We start from the raw sequence: 21241 nt of genomic DNA on the forward strand, positions 1-21241 counted from the left end.
CAGGGAGATGTCATGTTTAGGAATTGGCGTGCCATTTTCAACGGCAACGGAGGACCAATCAATTCCAGGATACCCATCTACTCTTTTGATGGTCGCAATGTGTTAGCTGATCCCTTCTGGTCAGTAAAAAAAACAAAACAAAACAGCTAACTGCCTACCTGTTTCTTTCTCCTCCCTGCGTCTGTCACATTTGCATTTTCTGTCCTTCGTCTGTCAGGCCTCAGAAGAGCATCTGGCACGGCTCCAGCAGCAGGGGTTTCCGGGTGGTGGACAGACACTGCGAGATGTGGCAAGCAGACCATGTTTCCGTCATGGGCCAGTCATCCAGCCTGAGCTCAGGCCTGCTCTTGGGCCAGCAGACACGAAGCTGTTCCAACGAGTACATTGTCCTTTGCATTGAGACCCACAAAAACCTTTAAAGCCCCTCCTGCCTCCTACACCCATACCACTCTGCAAAAGAACCCCTCCCAGCCACCGTTAAACGTTAAACACTCGGGGAAAAGATTTCTTTCTACGAAGAAGAATGTCATTTTCAGCACATCGTTGGTGCTACGTGTTGCATTTTGTGTTTTTGTCACATTTGTCACCCCAAAGGAATGTCAATACATATTTTCCCTTTCTCTGTGTTCTCTCTGAGGGGTGCCAGGGTGGTTCGGAGGTAGTAGCAAACTCTTTACAACAGCAAATTCATATTGTGGTAAGGTAAGCTGAAGTGAAACTGATGCTATGCTGTGGAAGTGAAATCATTGTGAATTGCTTACAAAGCAAGTTTTACACCCTGAAGGAAATGTCCCTTTGTGTTGTAAAGCAATTTGATTTCCCAGTCACTCAAACTTTGGGGCACATAATGTAAAATACAAAACAAAACATGATGGAAGCTGCTGGTCTTCTTTGCAATTGTCCAATTAATTCATGCGAAGTAATTCTACTCTTCTCAATTTAAGTGAATTTTAAAACAATACACCCAGCACCTTTAACCTAAATGCTAAAAAGTGGACTCAAATTCAATGTGATGTGTTCAAAGGTCACTTCAAATTAATCGTTTTATGATTGTCCTTTCATTATTTGAAAGAAACTAGAGGACACATATGGCCATGTTTTACAAACATTAGATTTCCAAAGACTTTCCAAAGCCTTGTATTGTTTTGTTTACAGGTTGTCAAGGAAGTTTTTGGAGAACTAAAAACTTTATGAATTTCTTGCGAAGTTTACTCAATGTATCAAAGGCCAGAACTTTCCACAGCTTGCATTGTCCCTCGTCGAACAACAGGACAACCAGTGTTGCCACCAAAGTAATTTTTGATGCACTGTACTTTTGTTTTTAAAATATTTTTCAGTTCAACATTTTCATCCTTGAATGTGTTGTTTGTGTTGTAGCTTTTCATACACCTTGGTGATCTCACCTTAGCAGCTCTATCTTTAAATAGGCTATTTAATTTAAATTCCATGATTTATTTATACCGTCACAGCACATAACATGAAATCAAATGGTTAAATTTAAGAATGTAATTTATCGTTAGTTGTTTGTAAAATGTTTCTTCTCACTTCTTCTTTTTTTTGCCTCCATTGTTTTTATACAGTTTTGTTTTTTTTTTTTAAGTTAGGTTTCTGGACAATCGTGACTGCCAAAACAAAACACCACCTAACATTTGCATAGCAATTGAAATGTGCAAAAACATTTTCATGTTGAAAAACCAAGTCTTAAGAAAGTAGTTCATGGGCAAAAGTGAGAGCATATGTTTTTGTATAAATATTGGTGCATTGTTGAATAAAAGTTTTTCTTTTCATAATCTGCCCTTGTTTCATTGTCAGTACAGCTCAGAAAATAACTAACCACTGTTATGTTGTTTGCTTGTACCATTGAGTTATTTCCTTTTTTATATCTGTATTTCATTTCCCAATGTAACTCACGTCGATAAGAGCCATGCACTAACCGTAAATATTCAGGTTTTTGAAGGGGGGAAAGGGTGCTTAACAATAAATGACTTATTTTGCTATGTCATATTTTAACAAAGGCATAGAACAATATAGATATACAATTGATAAATTTACCTGCAGCTCAGAAATGGTCACATTCAAGTAATATGTTTGTGGAGAATCTCGATATTTTCACTATTTCAGGATTCAACCTCATTTCCTCATTTGTTGTCCAAATGTTTGAGATGATTTTAAATACCTCAGAATACACACTTAAAAATAAAAGTAGATACAATCTTCCGCTTTGTAAAAAGGGTAAAACAAAATATTGCATATCCAATTCAAATCCCTCTTTTAAAGTCTGGTTGGTTTTAAACTATTGCTTCTTTAGAAATATTTTGACTTTGACGGGTAATATTTTTCATATTGTGTTCACAGTTTAACAAATTATTAATAATAAATATATAGATAATAAAATAAATAAAAATAAATTAGTTTGATCTTTCATCGCCACAAAAATGAAAATAAAATAAATAAAATAAATAAATAAATAAAAAGCGAATTAAGGAAGTCAAAGTTTGTGGCTCTTATTCTGAAGAGAGCATCCCGGAAGTGGCCGCAACGGTTTGTGACCCTGAAACGATGGCGTCTCCGTCTCCGTCTCCCCCAGCGAAGTGTTGGACCCTCAGAAACATGATTCTGCTGGGCATTTTCGTTTCTCTTCTATGTCTGCCTTTTAATTCTTCTGCCAAGAGGAACGACCGACCCATAATTGGTGAGTTTGAGTGATTTCTTTTTCCCTTTTTCTCAGTGAAGCTAAAGCGCCCGAAGCTTGCTGGCTAAAATAACTGATTTTGGTGTTTTTTTTTTTTTTTTTTTTTTTTTTGAGGGGGGGCAGTATTGTCGCAGTTTGATGGCGTCACGGCTGTGTGCATTTTATTTATTTCTGATTTCTTTTTCATTCTTTTTGTTTTGTTAGGTGTTCTGGCACAGGAAGTTTATAAACCCGAACCGAACCGGACGGCTTACATCGCCGCCTCTTATGTAAAGTTCCTGGAGGCGGCCGGAGCCAGAGTCGTGCCTGTTATGTGAGTCTGTTGTTGTTATATTAACTTTTATTATCCCCCTTCGTTTTGACATCTTCAGATAAGGTTTTATCGCTTTGACCTTTGTCCTCTGCCTCCTCACTTCTGCAGGATTAACCAGAAGCCGGAGGAGTACAGGAGACTGTTCAAATCCATCAATGGGTGAGTGTGTTAGAATCACACACAGCGATGTGTGTCAGTGTAGGGCAGCAATGGGGGTGTTAGTGGTTGCCTCACATAGCAAGAAAGTTCTGGGTTTGATTCCCAGTCATGCATGCCCTGCCACTCCATCTTCCTCCCACAGTCAAAAGAGACACGCAGGTTTAGGTTGACTGCTGACTCTTAATCTCTGGAGATTGTCGGGGTAATAATTCCAGCCTCACCTTGGATTAGCTGCAGAGCCCCCCCCCCCCACACACACACACCCCTGGCAGTATACATAATGAGATGAGATGTTGCAATGGAGTTATGTGAAAACTATTTTTGTTTAAATCCAGCTTCTTCTTTTTTTTAATGGAAGAATTGCAATTTTTTTTCCTGCAGACCAATTCATCTCTGTTTGGTTTTTGTCACAAGGATTTTCACTCTTGCTGCATAAGTGCATGTCTTATGACCCAAGCACCAGCGGAAAATTGCCTTGTTTGCAACTGTCTCACCCACTTTGTCTGAGACTGACCGAAAAGGTCCCCGGTGAAGGTCTCTCCTCTCCGGGGTAGTTAAACAGACATAGGATTGGGAAAGCAAATTATTAGTCTTTGTCCAACCAAGAAATGTAGTCTGAAAATGCCCCAAATAAACCACATAATAGATAAGGCAGAGCAGATTGCGAGAGAACGGACCATTGTATCGTAATTACAGTATCAGGTAACAATGTGATTCCAAAGTAAAATATTAACGAACAGTGTGAAACAACACTGGAGTGACAAAGCTTAATTGTGTAAGAAGACAGTATGTGGCTATTTGCAGAGGAGCAAATAAGCTGTATATTGGTTAGGAAATGTATTGCACAAACAATCATCTGACAGCAAATAGATTGTAAATCACATGATGCTGAGTCAAAATCACTGAATGCTGCAAAAAAGTCACATTATTATTTTTTTTTATCCCCCCTGCTTTTATCAATCAAAACCTCACAGCATCCTCTACCCAGGCGGAGGAGTCAGCATTGTCTCATCAGGCTATCAAAGGGCTGCAGCGATCTTTTATGATCTTGCAATTGAGGTAAAAAAAAAATAATAAAAAGAACATCAGTGTATTGTGATGGGATTGTGCTGCATACATGTCACGTTACAGGCAAACCAGAAAGGCGACTATTTTCCTGTGTGGGGCACCTGTCTTGGATTTCAGCAGCTGACCTATTTGACTAGTGGAAAGAGATTGTTGTCGAAAACCAATACATCTGCTGTGGCGTTACCTCTTAACTTCACAAATGGTAAGACTGACTTGGTAGAATGCATAAGATTACTGAATAAGAGAGTCTAAACTGCAAACCTAAACTTCATTCCTTGTAGCTTTTGGAACATCAAGATTTATCAAAAACCAAGAAGTGAAAATTTCATGTTTTCTCTAGTTAGTTTTAATGCTACCATTGAAAAATTCTCAGTACTTGATACATTTAAATATTTTGTTGAATATAAGAAATTAAAGCTGTTTGATCGTTGTTGGGGTTATAGCATCAGAGAGTTATGACAGTCTACAGGACAAAAAAAGAAATCCTCTTTACATGACCAGCTCTAAAAGTGTTTTGAGAAAAGGTTCTGTTATTATTATTTTTGTTTTGTAATCATTATTTTTATCTTGACTATCTGTAGAAGCCAAAGACAGCAAGATCTTTAAGGGCTTTCCAGCTGAACTCACAAAAGCTCTGGGTACTGAGCCACTCACAGAAAATTCTCACAATTGGAGTTTGACCTTGGCGGTAAGTCATTCATTACTGTAATGATTAGTAGAAGATTTTAACACCAACATTAGACAGAGCAAAGAGATTTATTTTCCTCCTTGAAAGAATATAGAAAACATAAAGAGAGGTAATGTGATATGTCTGTTTTTTTTTTTCAGACTTACAACTCAAATGAGGAGCTGAAGAGGTTTTACAAAATTCTCTCCACTAATACAGATGGAAACGTTGAATTTGTGTCAACAATGGAAGGTAGTCATAATACAGCATTACTGTCTGTGCACATTAACAGCAAAATGAACCGCACTGAAGGGAGGTTTTTAAATTGCGTGTCTTGTTTGCTTTTGTCCTGGAAGCGTTTGACTACCCAATCTATGGGACACAGTGGCATCCAGAAAAAAATTCATTCGAATGGAGGAATCCTTATATCCCACACTCTCCATTAGCAATCAAGACAACCTTCTACATGGCTGACTTCTTTGTCAACGAAGGTGCCAACAGCTTAGTATTCTTTTTAGTGCTTTAACTGAATAGTCAGTTTCTGCATGATGGAGTCTTTGTGATAATTAAATTGTTTTCTCTCCCTGCAGCCAGGAAGAGCTTTCACAGGTTTGAATCCATGGATGAAGAGAGAATGGCGCTGATATACAACTACAACCCTGTTTACACTGAACAGCAACAAGCCTTTGAGCAAAAATATTTTTTCTGATGTCTGTTTGAAGAGAGCTCTTCATATTCAGCAGCTAATTGGCTGTCTCTCTCATGTCACTTGTGAGTATTTACGGGAAAGCCACTTGTTTGATTTTGCATTTCCTGTAGGAAACTCTTAGAAAGATAGATTCATATGTAAAATTCTAATGTATTGCACAATCACATTTTGTAATAATGTTAAATACTCTACTGTAAGCCACAACATCCACAAATGGTGCAAATGGTGACATTTTAATTCATTTTAGCTCAAAGGTTTGTGTTTCATGTTCATAATGATTTTAGAGGGCAGCACGGGGGCATAGTGTTTAGCGCTGTTGTCTCACAACAATAAGGTCACAGGTTCAGTTCCCGGGCCTGTGGCCTTTTTGTGTGGAGTTTATATGTTCTCCTTGTGCTTGAGTGTGAGTGGTTGTTTGTCTCTGTATGTCTCTGCATGTTGGCCCTGCGACGGACTGGCGAGCTGTCCAGTGTATCTCCTGCCCTCCCCCAAAGTGAGCTGGCTCCAGCACCACCGTGACCTGGAAACAGCTAAGTGGTAGAAGATGAATGAATGGATGTTTTTAGGGGCAATATATTTATGGTCTAATTTAATGAAGGTAGTTTGTGGCAATGTTGTGGCTCCACATGATTGTTAATATTGATTTTTGTCTTTCTAACTTTAGTCTTTAGTCTTTTTTATGCAATGTTAATGAATGAATGCTTTAAAATAATTAATTGTAAATAAAAATAATGAGTCAGAAACATTGAAGGTTGATAAAATATCTATTTTTTTATTCTAACATTTACCTTCATGCCACAATCTGCCATAATGCTCCGTCTATGCTTTGGATAACAAAGTTGAGCGTCTTGAAAAAGTCCCCAACCACTGGCAAGAAAGTTCGATGTTGCCATTGGCATTTATAAAGTCCACTTTCAAATCAATTCAAGGACAGCAACAGGAGAACAGAAATGAATAGTCAAATGTACCTTCCAAAATGCTTTATGCACAAATAACACTCAGGTAATATTGTTTCTTTTTTTTTTTTCTTCTTAGAATAAAATGATATTTGAATAACATTTACACATCAAGCTGACGAGACTGGGTTTCTCAATCACAATACTACTGGAAATGTAAATTTATGCAATCCAGTAAGGAACATTCAAGATGTCAAAATTACCATGTGGAACTGATCAGGGATAGTGCTGCAAATTACCTCTTAACATGCAATGGAACGTAACACAAATAAGAAAAAAAAAAAAAAAAAATTAAACTGGAAAATTAAACTTGTGCCTAAGGAATTTATCTTTTTGTATTACCTATTTGCATGGAGTTGGAATCTGAAGCTAACATTGTGTGTTCCCTTATATACAAATGCATAATTTCTCAGTGTATAACACTACTAAAGTTTTCCTGCCCTCAGTCTCGTACAGTCCACTGATTTAGGCCAAGAGTGAGGCAGCACTTTCAAGAACTAACACTGCAGTTTCTGCACTGGTTATACATTTTCTTCACCTACCATTCGTAAACATCCTAAAGCAATGATGCATGCAGATTCTGTACATGTTATTTAAGTGGAAAGATGGCATTGGGTTCATTTCCAGAGTGATTAAGTTTTTCTGTGAAGCTTCACAAATTTCTCAATCAAGTCCTACGTGCTAACCCTAGCTCTTTTAACTTAGTAGGATATGTGCATATCCACTTTTTCACTATGTGTCACATGAAAAAAACTAAACAAAACTGATGCCACCTGTCAAATATTAAATTACAGCCAGGATAGCATTATCTTAGCTTAACATAGACACTGGGTACAGGTGAAAACCTCAGATAACTACAGTAAGCTAATGCTACAGGGCCAACAGATAGTCAGGGTCATGACCCCTCTATTACAACACGACTTGGAGTTTGTACTGGTCAAACAAGTTGTAACATGCTAACAGTTAGCATCAGAGGAGCCAAATGCAAGCAAATTATCTCCTTTAAACTGGTATCAATTGAGAATAAGTATATTCCCCCAAATTATTAAACTATTCTTATAAAATTAGACTTGTAGTTCACACTGCAGTCCCACAGCAGGATGTTTTCTGTCAAAGTAAGGCACGGTGACCAAAACAAGTTAATGCTTCAACATTAGTTAAAACTATGGCATCAACTGTCGAAAATGAACATGAACAAAATAAAAGAAAACAAACAAAAAAAAAAAAAAAAAAAAATTTGTTGTTTGTTCTTTCAAACATTTTTCCAGTTGGAGAATACTCTCAGCATCACTGGAATACATAAGATGAAGGTAAACAATGAAAGCAACATCAGGGCAAACATGAATACCAAAACAAAGTATATCTGTAATAGCCGAGTGAACGCTTGTGTGCTATTTTACATACTGTAATAACAACAGACACAACCACAGTCCAACATGGAAAGTTCTTCACAACTTCAAAAATAGTAACATTTCCAGTATCCACGCAGTTGCAGACACCCCTTAGAAACACTGCCAGCCAGTGTTTTTCATCAGGTGTCAGATTTTCATCAATATATAAGCCCATGAGTTATGTGCTATTAGGTGTTCCTTCTCCTCCCAGCGTGAAAGTTTGTGTGAGAGCTGGCGCTTACTCTCCACTGCTCTGGAGGAGCCGGTCCATCCTGCTGCGAGAGAGACTTCCTGTTAAGATCAACTCCTGTGGTCCAAAACATCACGCCAGATCATCAGTCGTTAGTCGGCTCTCTCCTTTTCTTTTTTTTTGGGGGGGGCGGGGGCGGGACAGATTCAAACTCAGGTTAGAAGATGAGGAAGGGAGGATGGGATGATGTCGGGTGTGGAGCCGTCGTCTGCTGGAAGGGCAGTCTCAGGTTCAGCATGCGGACACAGGAGGTGAGGGAGGGGGGGTGCACGGTGGATTCCAAATGCAAACCGAAAAACAAAAGAAGAAGGAAAAAAAAAAAAAAAGCAGGTAAGAGTTGCATATTGTGGATTACTTTGACTCCAGTTTTGCAGAAGATGGCTGTATGGTTGGGGGAGGATTTGGGTAGCAGGAGGAGCCCCACGAGGCCGAGCTAACCCTCGTCTTCGCTCTCTTCTTCCAGAGCCTCCTCAAACACTCTCTCTGGTAGCCTGAAGCACTCCTCGAAGAAGTTCACCAGGGACTGGCTGAGGTGCTGTCGTGTTGCTTCGCTGTGAATGAAGTGACCTTCGTCTGGGTAGATCTGAGAGAGAAAGAATAAGGTGCAAACAAAAAGTTAGTGAGGCACAGAAAGTAGTCGGACTGCACACCAGATCTCTAATATTTTTTTTATTACAGAAAATGAGAGGAAAATGGGGGCGAAGGGTTTGTGACCTGCTGTAGCTATCAGCAGCACTGTGATTCATGGTCAGCACCTTCAGCCTCAGGCTGCAAGGTTTTCCTTCAACCATTGGGCTATAATTCTAAAAATCAATTTTATCATGTGTATGGGGGGCGGGCAGATTCTGCAGTTGTGGTACACACTAAAATACAGTATATTCATTTGTTTGGATTAATGGAGACGGCGAACTATCTAGAGCTGAGCGTGAACCTGTTATCAAAGTGAAAGCTACTTCTATCCAGAATGTTTTCGTGGTGACATCAAAGTTTCATCAGTAAGAACTAAAACTAAAACATGAAATGATTAAAAGCTCAGCTGCCCATTTAATCATGAAACATCAGATACGGCTGTGAACATTGACTATCTAATTAATCACATCGTTGATAAATGCCCACCAGCATTTACAGAGCTCAGAGTTTAGCCGAAGACCAAAAGGGATTGAATTCAAAACCATTAAAAAAAGGGAAAGCACTTTTTTATCGTTGGTAATGTTCTTTCCATCTGCTAATTGATTCAGCAGGGACACTGGGGTCTAAAAGTCTGAGGCTACTTTAAGTGGATGGGGAAAGTCACGCCAGACTCTTGGACCATCCCTTATTTCAACAGTTATCATATTTACTCGAGTGAGAAGTCAGGTTAATGCAGGAAGCCGTCTATCGGCCTCTAATGAGCTTTGATGAACATCCAGCCGCAGCACATTGTGTCCTAATTGGATTAGTCGTGGTGTTAACGCAGGATGCCCAAGAAGGTCTCATAAGCTCATTATGTGGAATGAAGGCATTGTGAGGGGCTAATCCTCTGCCTGCTGCAGGATCCCCACTGGGGCCACAGAGCTCCCAAAGGTCGGAGAGAAACCAAAACAGGGAAGGAAAGACTTGAACGCCGAGCTGCAAAAATAAACAAGTCAAAGTCAAAGCACGTACCTGTAAGGTGTAGTTGGCTTTTTCATTGATGAGCTGCGAGATGAATTTTGCTGTATGTTGGAAATGAACTTTTTCTGTGGAGACAGAATATGAGATGTTGTGCATTCATTGGTATATTTCTTTGTATGTTTTAGTAATCCTTGACTCACCATCAGCTGTTGGATGGACAATAAGAAACTTCTTGTCCATAAACTGGGATGCTCTATGTGCTAAATTTGCCATCTGAGGAGTTAAGAAACACACACAAATTGGATTGCACGAGTATTACAGTGATTATCCCAAGAGACCTGTGAAAACACTGCAGTCAGATCCTACCGTGTATGCCCTTGGATCAGGTTTAGGCAGTCCAAGATATCGCTCTGAAAATGCAGAGGCTGGAGGCAAAAAGAGGGTTTTTATTAATGCTTTGCTTTAGCGCCAAACTTCATATCAATGACAGGATTGAGGCATCATTTCTGTCCCTTCTCTGCCCCCTCTGAAGCTTCATGTGCACATTTCAGACTTTTTTCATTCAAATGCATTCACCCATCTACATATTCTTCAGTCACAAAGCTGTTGTGGAATGTCTTCATTTGCAATTCCAAAGTCATACAATGTCATGGAATGTCTCTCACCTCCTGGAGCCAAAGTGAGAGAAATCAAATAGATGGGAGGAAAAAAAAAACAAAAAAAAGCTCCTCCTTAATTTGCAGTTTCCTGACTCGGTGCACCTTCAGCTGCAAGAGCGCTGCCTCGCCTCCTCCCTCTCTCTGCGTCGCTCCCCTGATACAGACAACTCTGCATTTCACACATTTTATTCCTTTGGTAAGGCTGGTGTAGATAACTTTGTCTGGCACTGTTGTGATTGGGTTCCAGGTGTAACAGCACCATCACACCGATAAGGTGAACAAGCTGATACCAACCCCCCCCCTCCTTTTTTTTTTTGTCCCCTCACACTGACATGTATGCATAAGGGTGTAACACTGTGACTGTAAATATATCCTAGCTGCAGGGGTAAAGGTGCTAGATTTGCAATCTCTCCTCTTTCCACCCCGTTTTGAATGCTGTCGGAGAAGAGTTATTATGCAGAGGTTTCAGCTTGTTTTGCATGTGAGCATACGGGTGAGAAATCCTTCTGCAAACAAACGTCTCACCGTATAATTCAAAATCAGTGATGGGTGACAGGACGGCTCCACATTTCACTGGAGACTCCTCGCCGCTGACCAACAAGCTGGTCACATAGCCGCCATACACCTGAGACACACACAAACAAACAACAACAAAAAAAAAGTCATGTTATACAGGAGCATTTCCTTTACTGACATTTAGAAAACATCATAATCTGGCAGGTATTCTTACCTGTCCAAAAGCTCCAACCCTGGTTTTATCAATGTAGGGCTCTTTCAAAATAAGGCTGCAACAGATAAACAGATCTTAGTCTGAGAGAACATCTCTTCTTTTTTGATGATATGTGTGACTTCATAAGTTGTGAGAAACAACTTAAGAGCCTCTGGAACAAATTTACATCTAAAAAACAATTCTGTTTGTATTTTCAACAGGAGTAATTGTTTCTACAGTTGAACTGCAGCACAGATTTGTTCTTGGGAGTCCTTTTCCTGAACTGTGGTGTGAAGAAGTGAAGACAAAAACTTCCTGCTCCACATACTTGAGTGCGTCGTTCTGATCCTGCTCCTCGAACACGCCCACTTTCTTCTGGATGCGGTGCAGCAGATTGGTCCCCTGGAAGCCGCTGCCCCGCCCATCACAACGCACCACGATGGCGCCAAAGCTGCTCACCAGCACCGTGGCCCAATCCATGTGAAACCGCTCTGAGACTGTTTGGCCACCAGGGGTCCCATCTCTGCATGTGAACAGAGGGTCAGGGCTATTGGCAGTCCAATTTTTATTTTACTAAATAAAAAAAAATGTCTGGGATACTGTGCGTACATGTTTCATCCTCTTATTTGTCCAAAGATTTCTTCCCAGTGGCATGAGGAACATTTTTGGTGGTGTGAGCTGGGAATTTCATCCAGCATTGTTAGGATATAGTAAAACTCTTTCAAATTTGGAAAGTTTCCTTTATTCGAATGCTAACGTGGCACAAAAAGTCTGAATAATTAAGAACAGCTTATATTTCAGCTGCAGAGTAAAAGAGAGGGAGGGATTACTAATGAAAGAAAGGAGGAGGTGAGGAGGGTAAATTTCCTCATTGGCAGTGTAATTATTATCCAGCCAGAGTAGAGGACAAAGCAGCATGTCGTCGTGTGCGATTAATAAGCCTGATTAAAAGTCTGTCCAGGAAATCTACTGATGAGGACAAGCATGTCCTTATACACCCTGGGAGAGAAGCACGGGTGTGAGTCAGAGCTGCTGATGCACACAAACCTTTTTGGTGTGTGTAAAAACGTGCACTCATACATACACAAGCAGCAGCAGCGGGTAGTGTAACGTGTCCATGAACCCAGCAGGTTTGAGAATCTGCATCGACAAGGCTGTAACACAACCAACAGATACGCTTTTGGTTAGTCAGGTAGTCGTTTCTACTTTATCAGTCGGTTGTTGCTAAAATAAACAGGGCGGATTTGAGCATATCTCAAGGAATGATCTGGTTTTCTGCATTAAAAGGCATCTGTAAGTAAGTGAACCTTTAGATTTAAGGGTCAGTCAACCTCATTTGCCAGCATGAACCTAAAAGTATTGTTTTCAGTAGCTGCTGAGCAGATCTGCGTCACTTTCAGGAGGAATTGTTGACCTTTCCTCCTCACTGAGCTGCTGTATTGCAGGTCAGTCAACAGCATCAGACGGTGGAGCGTCTTTGGTCTGGATCATTGTGTAGTGGCGTTACTTTGAGGTTTAGGTCTCTGTTGGTGTGAGACACGGTTCGACTAATGTGATTGGGCCACAATTTAAATCATCTACATTAAAAACAAGTGACCTTTGGTTACTAGTTCAGGCGGATCATATTCAGTCACTTATTTGCAGCAGTAAATTGTTTCATTCTTTGCTAACCCATTTGTGCATATTTACAGAACTTCCATGTGACAGGAAAGGACACTTACTGTAATCATCCATGTAGATCTCCTTGTAATCCACAGTGGGCATCTGCATGGAGTCCAGGGTCAGTCTCAGGTTCTCGTTGCTTTCCAGTTTATACACTTCTGCAATACCTGGAGACAGAACATGATAAACCAGCGAGTAACCAGGCTGCTGACTGCAGTAGACTGTCTGGAATTTGGTTAAAGGTTCATACACTGATTCCTGACATCCCAAATATGTATGAAATCAAGAAAAAATTGGGCTTCTACAAGAGCATAGTGTTTATCTGTTGAATGAAATTGACATTTCTGAAATTCAAATGTCAATAACTTCCACAATTGAAATCAAGTGTGGCTGTTTCGATCATCACACTTATCTGTCAGTTCTTAAATGAATAAATCTGTAAGTGTGAAGTAATACAATGAAGCACCATCATCAGAACAACATAAGAATCTCTCAGATACGAGCTGAACTTGTCTCCTGGACTCTCAAGTGTCCTCAAATGAGAAGTGGCTCTTCTTATTCAACGTCTTCCAGGTGGTTTGTGCAGCCAGCTTATCGCTGTTGGCTGTCACAGAGCCATCAGGGCAAACATTGTACCCTGGGATTAGTTTATTTTGTGTAAACATTCAAAAGGCAGCAACCAGGAGGGAAATCAACAGGCTGCTGCCAAGTTCTGACAAAGTCAGATAAAAGCTGCCCGGCTCCTTGAGGGAAAACTTCCATTTAACTTTCTTAAAGGAAGGACGGGAGGAAGAAAAGGAAGAAGAAGCAGCTCTGCCTGGAGCCAACGTGCCTCTGTAAGCACCCTCTGTCTTCGGATACGACCTTGTCTCCTGTCACGGCTCGTGTTGAGTCTTAGAAACAGGTGGAAAGAGGTGCTATCAACATTATTTCACCTGTCATGGCCTCATGTCTTATTTAAATGAAAAGCACTAAACATGAACCATCTTTATTGGCCAAGGAGCTACTTCTCTACTTCAGACTTTCAGACTGCCAAAGATAAATCTCAATAACGATGATGATCCCCTGACTTTCTCTGTTCGACTCTTCTTAACATCTGGATGCTCTGCATTGATGAATCGCTGCATGCGTCGTCATAAAAAAATAAAAAGCGCAAACTCCACACTTTTGTAGGTGAAAATTTGCAAAACATTATTGCCACTGCTCCGTTAAACACCTGAATACATCAAATAATCTACAGTAATAAAATTTCACCCACCCCCTTTTTTTTTTTTTTTTTTTAATAAAGTCAAGGCAGGGACATCAACTCGGGGAGCGATCACGCTGACTGGGACACGCAGACTGGGGTAATCAAATTACACTATGCTGATATTGCCGCTGGGCAGGTCATAATTTAAAGAGGACATCCATTGTGCGGAGTAATGTGATTACTTCCATCATGCTGGACTTGGCATGTAGACAAGCACTGACTCGATGCACTGGTGGTCATTCTGCACTGCAACTGAAAACCTTCTGTCCTCATTTGACAAGGTCAATTCAAATACAGCTATTACGCTCTTCAATACAAGGTCACGAGTGCATTTATGAGTCTTATAAAATGCAAATGTGTGATGTGTCTGGTTCAAATACTCACTTTCTCTGTCTTGCGTCTCACTTTCGGAATCTCTCTGAGTCTTGTATATGGCTACAAACGGGATGTCCGGGCCTGAGGACAATGTCAGACAGTGTGAAAGGTGGGATATTAGACTTAGACTATAGTTTCATATTTAGTTATCTCATGGAGTGGCAGCTATTGATTTATTTTTTTTTATGTAGAATCTAACAAAAATCATTTAATGTTAATGTATCCAGCCTCTCTTCTTCTACCGCAACATACAGAGCGTAAGCATGAGTCTAAATCCTTCATCCAATACACACGGATTTCAGAGGCTCTGCATATATTAAGCCAAAAAAAGGTTAGAACCAGAGAGAAGCATCTAGGATCTTCTTCCTGTCAGACAAAGACAAGTCTTTGATTCATTAACATAAGGCAATAGGTGGGACATCCACATCTGGGCCACAAACAGAAGCAAAGTCCCTCCAGTTAATCCTTAAAACCCCAAAGCAGCAAATGTGGTAGATGATGCACTTAGCAAATTGGGAACCCAGCGCAGGACCACAGCGGTCGCGTTTGGTCGCTCACTCCCTCTTTTTATCTTCATCCCACTCTCCCGTTCTCCTCGTGATAATGATATCATAACCTCATCACATAAATTCTCGTCGGCAGGCAGCAGGAAGAGAGCTGAATTACAAATGTATGAGGCACAGGACGGTTGACTATCATTGATTTCTGGGGTCAGTGGAGAGGGCTTTTAAAGGCATTATGGTCTTTTGCTGTTTGATCCAAGTTCAGTGATGATCACTTAGTGAGGCCCTGGGGTGACTGGCACGGGATGTGTAGGATCACTGATTAAATATTGAAGCTGTGAGACTTCGCGTTTGGCTGAAATCACAGAAACACGAATTGTTTGACACCTTGGCTCAGTTTTTGTAGAAGCGTGAAGACAGTGCTGTGACACCTTGATATGTTTTTCTGATCTTGAAAAGTGCCTCAGCTGTTCTTTTGGTGTGGGTGTGCCCAGCACAATGTATTTGGATCAAAGGCAGAAAGAGGAGAGTGACAAGATCACAGTCGGTTTTATGGAGGTGAAAACTGCCTCTTTGACATCACATCTGAAAAACTACCAAAAAAAAAAAAAAAAGACAGAAAGAAAGAAAATAATAAAAAAAAGGACCTGGTCTGTTTTCAGCACAGTGCCGATTCTCCCAGCAATACAAACACTTTACAGAAAGGCTCAGCATCTGTACAGAAAAGTCTTCAATTAGGTAATTAAATACATCTCCAGTTCTAAGTTAGATGGACTACTCCTTCTTCAGATTAAACCAGTTTGCATAAAATTGTTCTGACCTGTGAACTTTCACAAAAATCTTCTCCCTGTTAGTTTAGTTAAGTGTTGCCTCTGTCCACGTCCATCTGGCCCCCCTGGATGGCAAGAGGCTAAGACATACCATGTGGAGCTTCCAGTTTCATTCTCAGCCTTCTCTCAGTTCCATTTCCTGTCTACATTAAAAGCACAAAACAGCGCCCCAAAAATTTTTTAAACTCGTCAACTCTAAGTACAGGTGAATAGATTCTATCCCCACTTTATAAGAGGACTGAGTGAGGCAAACGTAAAAGATGAATAATTTCACTGGTTTGGAGTATAATCATTCACCACCTCTGCCCGCTGAATGGTAAATCCAATGCTGTGTCTAATGGTGCTTGGAGATACAGGAACTTGTGCTGTACCATTAAAATAGAGCCTTGACTAAGTCAGGACGTTACACAGAGTTGAACAAGAAGAAGACACAATAGAGAGAGAAAATGGGGTGATGATTCAAACTTGTGGCATTAGCTACCTTGGCATTTAAGTAGGAAATAGCTCATGTTGTGGCTGAAGGAGCCGCTGATGTATCCACAGCTCTCGGACAAGGCGCAGGACAGGCAACGGCGGTTGAAGGAACCAAATGTGTCAGCACTGAATTAAGAAAAACAGAATGCATGTTTCTGAATGTATTATTTATTTTCCACTTTCAAACCAAATGTCAGTATATATTCTGTGACCGTTACCTGTACAGATGCCTTCGCTTTGGACCATCTTCAGTGCTCAGGAAGTATCTGCGTTGATGCAAAGAGGAAAAGCAAATGTCAGGAACTGTATTCACCACTCAGCTCACAGAAACATTGCCCCAACTACTCACTGGAAAGGTGGTTCATAAATGAATGATGGAGGGAAAGAAAGGGAAAAGAATCATTTCAGAAAAGAAGTAGGCCAAATCATAGCTCCTCGGGGAAAAGGTTTTTTGGGTGGGTGAGGTCAAGCTTGAAGGGAACAAAAGAGCCTTTGTGTTTCTATATATGTGTGTGACTGCGGGAGTGCAAATCTCATGTGAGATCTCATGTTTATCAGATCCGCAGTTGCCTTCTGGCCTTGACTGTGGGTGTGAAATTATCCGGGATTGATGGGAATGAGTCACACTCCTCACAGGTACAGCCGTGATTTTTGCACCCAGCACATTTAAAGCGGTTTAGTGGGAGAAAATATACGAGCGCACCACAAAGAAAAGTACAGTTGCAATCTCAAACTATAGAATCGGAGCAATAAACTAGTCATAGATCAGAATCAATAAACAGCTTGGCAATAAAAAAGGATCGTTTGTTGTTGGACAGCAACAATAAATCCCATACACTGTGCTCTGTCCATGGTGCTGGACCTTTCAGAACCATGGAGAGAGACATAGAGAAAGTAAGCACTTGCTCACTCGCTCTCTCTTTTTCTCTCTCTCTCTCTCTGTCCGTGGTGCTGAAAGCTCCGGCGTCACAGTCTCACAGAGGTGACGTCATATTCACTCTGGTTCCCTCCAAATAAAAAGACCAGTATTTTTCTGACGTTAAGATTTTGGTATTACTTCAGAATAAAGACGCAGACGTAAAACACCTACGCTTGGGTAGAAATGAACCACAGCTGGGTCTGATGACTTCAACTCAACTTCTGCACGCCAGATCAGAACGACGGTTTGACTATAGTTGGCAAAGACTTGTTAAATGAGCTTGTGCTGCCTTTGTTATACTGCAGGTGGGTTTTGGGATGCTCACATCAGCTGGCTGTCCTCGTTGTAGGCCAGGACCTGGGTGACATCCCAGTCTCCAGAGGTGATGGACTGCAGCGTGTCTGTGCTGGTGTTGGGCTTCGGTGTGGGGAGAAGTAAATGGAAGAAAAAGAACGAGGAGTGGAGAAGACAATTTGTAAAGAAATGTTCAAAAGAAAAAGATGCCAAGTCGTGTTATTATTTCTCACCTGTGAGATGGACATGGAGATGTGGAAGAACTTGCCCCTGCCACCTTGAGGAATGGCTCGAGTGAAGAACAGCTTCAGTCCATCTTTGGAGAAGAGAGGCCTCTCATTCTGAAGACACAAATAGAGGTCATTCAAATGAGTGAGTCTGCAACATTATCAATGTTTAAGCAGAACTGGATAGTAACGGGATCAATAGATTGTAAAGCTGACTAAAGAGTGACTTTGAATTCATTTAATTCCATAAACTGGATTTTAACAATAATCAACAACAGTCTCACCTGTCTGTGCAGCCATCCTTCGCTTTCATCTTCATGTTTCTGAAAAACAAAACAAAAGGTGACAGGTTTCAGTTGAAGGAAGGAAACCTGCCTCTCACACGAGCAGCACATGTGAGCACGCCTACCTTTGTACAGACTCCCGTCGTGGCCTCGCACAGCGTGAGAATGGAGATGTTCTGGGCTCTGTTCAGCCAGTTGATGGCCAGTTTGGTGGTGGTGGCCCATTTCACCATGGTCACGTAATATTCACTGGGAAACAAGAGACATTTGTATCTTCAGTCAGTCAGAAGACTAAATGACCAGGCAGAAACTATTAGAATAACAGGACGACTGGAAAAAAGTGCCAAAACGTTTCCATTCACTAATTGCAGATTATGATAAAATTTTAAAAAGAGATGAAACATTTATGATCTCCAGCAGATGAATTGAGACATGAGAGCAGCAGCGTACAGTATAATGAGCCACAGTGAAGGAAGAAAAAAAAAAAAAAAAGAAAGAAAGAAAGAATTGGGGGCATTAAACCTAATGGAACTAAACACAGGGCCACATTAAGTAAAATGTATCACTGCACAAACAGAATTTAAACTGTATAGCTGGAACACGCCACGCATTTATAGCGATAAATGTTTCAATCACTTGATAACTTTATGAGATGCATGCAAACTTATTAATTGCCTGAATTTTATTGATATGATATAAACCCATTTAGACCTACATTAAGGCCTTTCCATTTGTCAGAAGTATAATCATGAGTTGTGCTCATTCATTACATTTTGATCTGAAAAATGAACTCCAAAGCCATTAATGCTCTAGATATCTTATTATCCATTTCTTTCTATCTTTATTCTGTCATTCTAGAAGAACTGGTGCACGTTTACACCATAAAATAAATTAAATGTGAGCAAAATATGTACATTAATGCGGTATGTGCAGAAGTATTTACCATCTGATTGAACAGAGAGACTGCGCAGAGGCCGGCCTGCGTGTCTTACCCTATCCTGGGATCATCAGGGCGTCTCATCTCGATGGTGTGGAGAGGGCCGTTCAGGTTCACCACATACAGGGTGATGACTGGGTTCTCCTCACCAGCCTGAGCGGGAGAGAGAAGGGCGAGAAACTTTTCCCTTATCAACTATAAAAACACAGATCTAGACGAGAGACACAATACATTTCACTTTTACAATCTGAACCATGCAAGTGTCACTTCATGAATTCAGAATAGGCGCTTTCCTAAGGTTTTGGGAATCACAGTGTGAAGGGGTAAAAAGTCTACCTTAGGGTAGTGGTACTCTTTCCCCATTGGGTAAGGTGTGCCTGTGAACATGGGCAGCTCCATCCTGGGCACCAAGGTGTCATTGATTGTGGCATATGCCAACCGTGCGCCATCTGGAGACCACCAATGGGCAATGTGGGACTGAAAAATCTCCTCTGAAATAATCAGAAAGGAAAAACAAACAAACAAACAAAACCATCAGTCACGATGACAGCGAATAAAAACAGCAGAGACATAAGTCAATTACATGGCTGCAGGCCAACAGACTCACGTTGCCGCTACTTGTCAGAAATTAACAGGTTTCGGGGAAAATGCATTTTGAAAAGCCCAAAGTGCTGTGTCATTAGTGAAGCTCGTTGTATCACACTGCTCTTTGTTCACAGAACTTCATTAAATTGTTAATTCATAAATGCCATCTCCTGGTGGCCACCACGCTGGGATTTATGGATCTAAATCTGCATATAACAGTCAACTGTTAAGTAGCTCCAACGACACAGCGAGGAGAAACTATCAGCACTTTTAAAAATGATTAAAAACCAGGTCAAAGTGTCAAAAAACAAAGACATCCTCGCTGTCTTCTCTGCAAAACTTGACTGACCTGTTTGTTGTGCGTGGACTCACTCACTCCTAAACCCACACACAAAAACACACACGGCAGCAACGGCTGAGGTCATAAATCACAGCAGCTTTTAATCTCACTGCAGCCCATCGACCAAAATAGACCTCAGCTACGTTTCCTCGAAATCACCCCGACAGCAATTTCTCATTACAGTTACAACTACGCAACGCATTTTACTGGACAAGTTTCTTTTTTTTTTCCTGATCGTCATTCCCTGTGTCAGTCTGTGTGTGTCTGTGTGCGTGTGTTCACCACTTTCAGCAAGTAACTTTAGCTCATTTCAGACTTGACCTGGCGGCTTCCCATGAGGCTCTGTGTGTGTGTAGGTGGATAAAATTATACAGCAATCACACAAACCCACACATCTTTTCAAAGAGCAAACTGGGGACAAGAGCAGACGAAGGTCTCGCACACACACAAACACCTTTGTTAACATACAGTAACCTATTAAGAAATTATGCATTGACATCATAAAGCATGAGCGTGACAATCCCACTTCATTACTAAGTCCGCAGTGTCGATGCAGACAGCACGGAGACAGTCCAGCTTATTGTTACTGCGTGCCGCCAGCTACATTTATATCAACTTTTGCAATTAAAATTTCATTAATGCTGTTTATCTGTGGGACTGGGTGCTGGCTTTGGGGAATGAACAGACATCAACTACCAATTAGCATTTTCATTAAGCGTGCACGCTCGGCAGAATCACTTGATTGGCAGCATCATCTCACAATCGCCCACAGTACAAACGCATTGCGTGCATCTCTTCTCTGATGCAATTCTGGAAAAGCACTTGCATGTGCGTCGTCGGTGACTTTCCACTGCTGGACACTGTTGAACTAATTATAACTCCACACAAATCTATGTTGGTGTAAAATGAGAAGAAATAGGGCTAATGGCAGCTCCTAGTCTTTGTGCCTGGTGTGTCCATCTGCACCCTGCAGGCACATCTCAGCGGGGAATGATTGGATCTCAGTGTCTGAAGATGCACTGAGTAGTCACGCCCAGCTTTAGTAATGACGAGGAAAAGAAATAATCAAATAATTAAAGCGATTTCCCGCATGGCCACTTCCACCGCTGCCTCCTAACTCCAGCAGCGGCAGCTTGAAAAGCTCTCTGTGTGGAGTGGAACCGCCGGGGCTGTCGGATCCGCTCGGCCGGGGACGCCCAGTCACCTTGGCGAGTGGAGGAGAAAGTACTTAAGTTTCTAAAGGCGTGCTGACATATGCATGGCAACAGAAAGTGAGACAAAAAGACAGAGAAAGTGATAGTGAGAGGAGGAGCCGGCTCTCAGCTTCTGTCTTTTAACTAATGAGTTTGTGTCTCTTCCTTTTCCCGGCTGCCGTTTCTGTGATGATTACCAAGGT

At 41.1% G+C, this 21241-nt stretch overlaps 3 protein-coding genes across 4 annotated transcripts in view; 2 read left to right on the top strand and 1 right to left on the bottom strand.

Annotated features, from left to right (window-relative positions):
• LOC115061153 (collagen alpha-1(XVIII) chain-like) overlaps positions 1–1948 on the top strand; it is a 45987-nt gene extending 44039 nt beyond the window's left edge. For both annotated transcript variants that reach the window (XM_029529419.1, XM_029529420.1), the window contains 2 exons: positions 4–119; positions 218–1948. In XM_029529419.1, coding sequence (XP_029385279.1) covers positions 4–119; positions 218–419 — 318 coding nt within the window. In that variant the 3' untranslated portion in view covers positions 420–1948. The remainder of the gene's footprint in view (positions 1–3; positions 120–217) is intronic.
• Positions 1949–2545: 597 nt separating this feature from the next.
• ggh (gamma-glutamyl hydrolase (conjugase, folylpolygammaglutamyl hydrolase)) lies at positions 2546–6358 on the top strand. Its single transcript, XM_029529079.1, has 9 exons — positions 2546–2692; positions 2897–3005; positions 3114–3164; positions 4139–4223; positions 4296–4434; positions 4814–4920; positions 5061–5151; positions 5256–5390; positions 5490–6358. The coding sequence occupies exons 1-9, from the start codon at positions 2560–2562 to the stop codon at positions 5606–5608; spliced, it is 969 nt and encodes a 322-aa protein (XP_029384939.1). The 5' UTR covers positions 2546–2559; the 3' UTR covers positions 5609–6358.
• A 2213-nt stretch (positions 6359–8571) lies between these two features.
• dpp6a (dipeptidyl-peptidase 6a) overlaps positions 8572–21241 on the bottom strand; it is a 122107-nt gene continuing 109437 nt past the window's right edge. Inside the window, exons 9-26 of the mRNA XM_029528802.1 lie at positions 19257–19411; positions 18976–19073; positions 18109–18232; positions 17984–18022; positions 17706–17813; positions 17504–17595; positions 16478–16525; positions 16267–16385; positions 14462–14533; positions 12888–12995; positions 12251–12320; positions 11495–11689; positions 11188–11242; positions 10983–11082; positions 10165–10223; positions 9999–10071; positions 9850–9923; positions 8572–8788 (exon numbers count right to left, since the gene is read on the bottom strand). Coding sequence (XP_029384662.1) covers positions 8639–8788; positions 9850–9923; positions 9999–10071; positions 10165–10223; positions 10983–11082; positions 11188–11242; positions 11495–11689; positions 12251–12320; positions 12888–12995; positions 14462–14533; positions 16267–16385; positions 16478–16525; positions 17504–17595; positions 17706–17813; positions 17984–18022; positions 18109–18232; positions 18976–19073; positions 19257–19411 — 1739 coding nt within the window. The 3' untranslated portion in view covers positions 8572–8638. The remainder of the gene's footprint in view (positions 8789–9849; positions 9924–9998; positions 10072–10164; positions 10224–10982; positions 11083–11187; positions 11243–11494; positions 11690–12250; positions 12321–12887; positions 12996–14461; positions 14534–16266; positions 16386–16477; positions 16526–17503; positions 17596–17705; positions 17814–17983; positions 18023–18108; positions 18233–18975; positions 19074–19256; positions 19412–21241) is intronic.

The sequence above is a fragment of the Echeneis naucrates genome, chromosome 20, assembly GCF_900963305.1.
Source record: "Echeneis naucrates chromosome 20, fEcheNa1.1, whole genome shotgun sequence".
NCBI classification, from domain to species: domain Eukaryota; kingdom Metazoa; phylum Chordata; class Actinopteri; order Carangiformes; family Echeneidae; genus Echeneis; species Echeneis naucrates.

Bases quoted from the DNA above. Each gene is read 5' to 3' on its own strand.
- ggh (XM_029529079.1), top strand. From the start codon at position 2,560: ATGGCGTCTCCGTCTCCGTCTCCCCCAGCGAAGTGTTGGACCCTCAGA. The intron at 3,165-4,138 runs GTGAGTGTGTTA...AAAACCTCACAG, and splicing joins CTGTTCAAATCCATCAATGG to CATCCTCTACCCAGGCGGAG. The intron at 5,152-5,255 runs GTAGTCATAATA...TTGTCCTGGAAG, and splicing joins ATTTGTGTCAACAATGGAAG to CGTTTGACTACCCAATCTAT.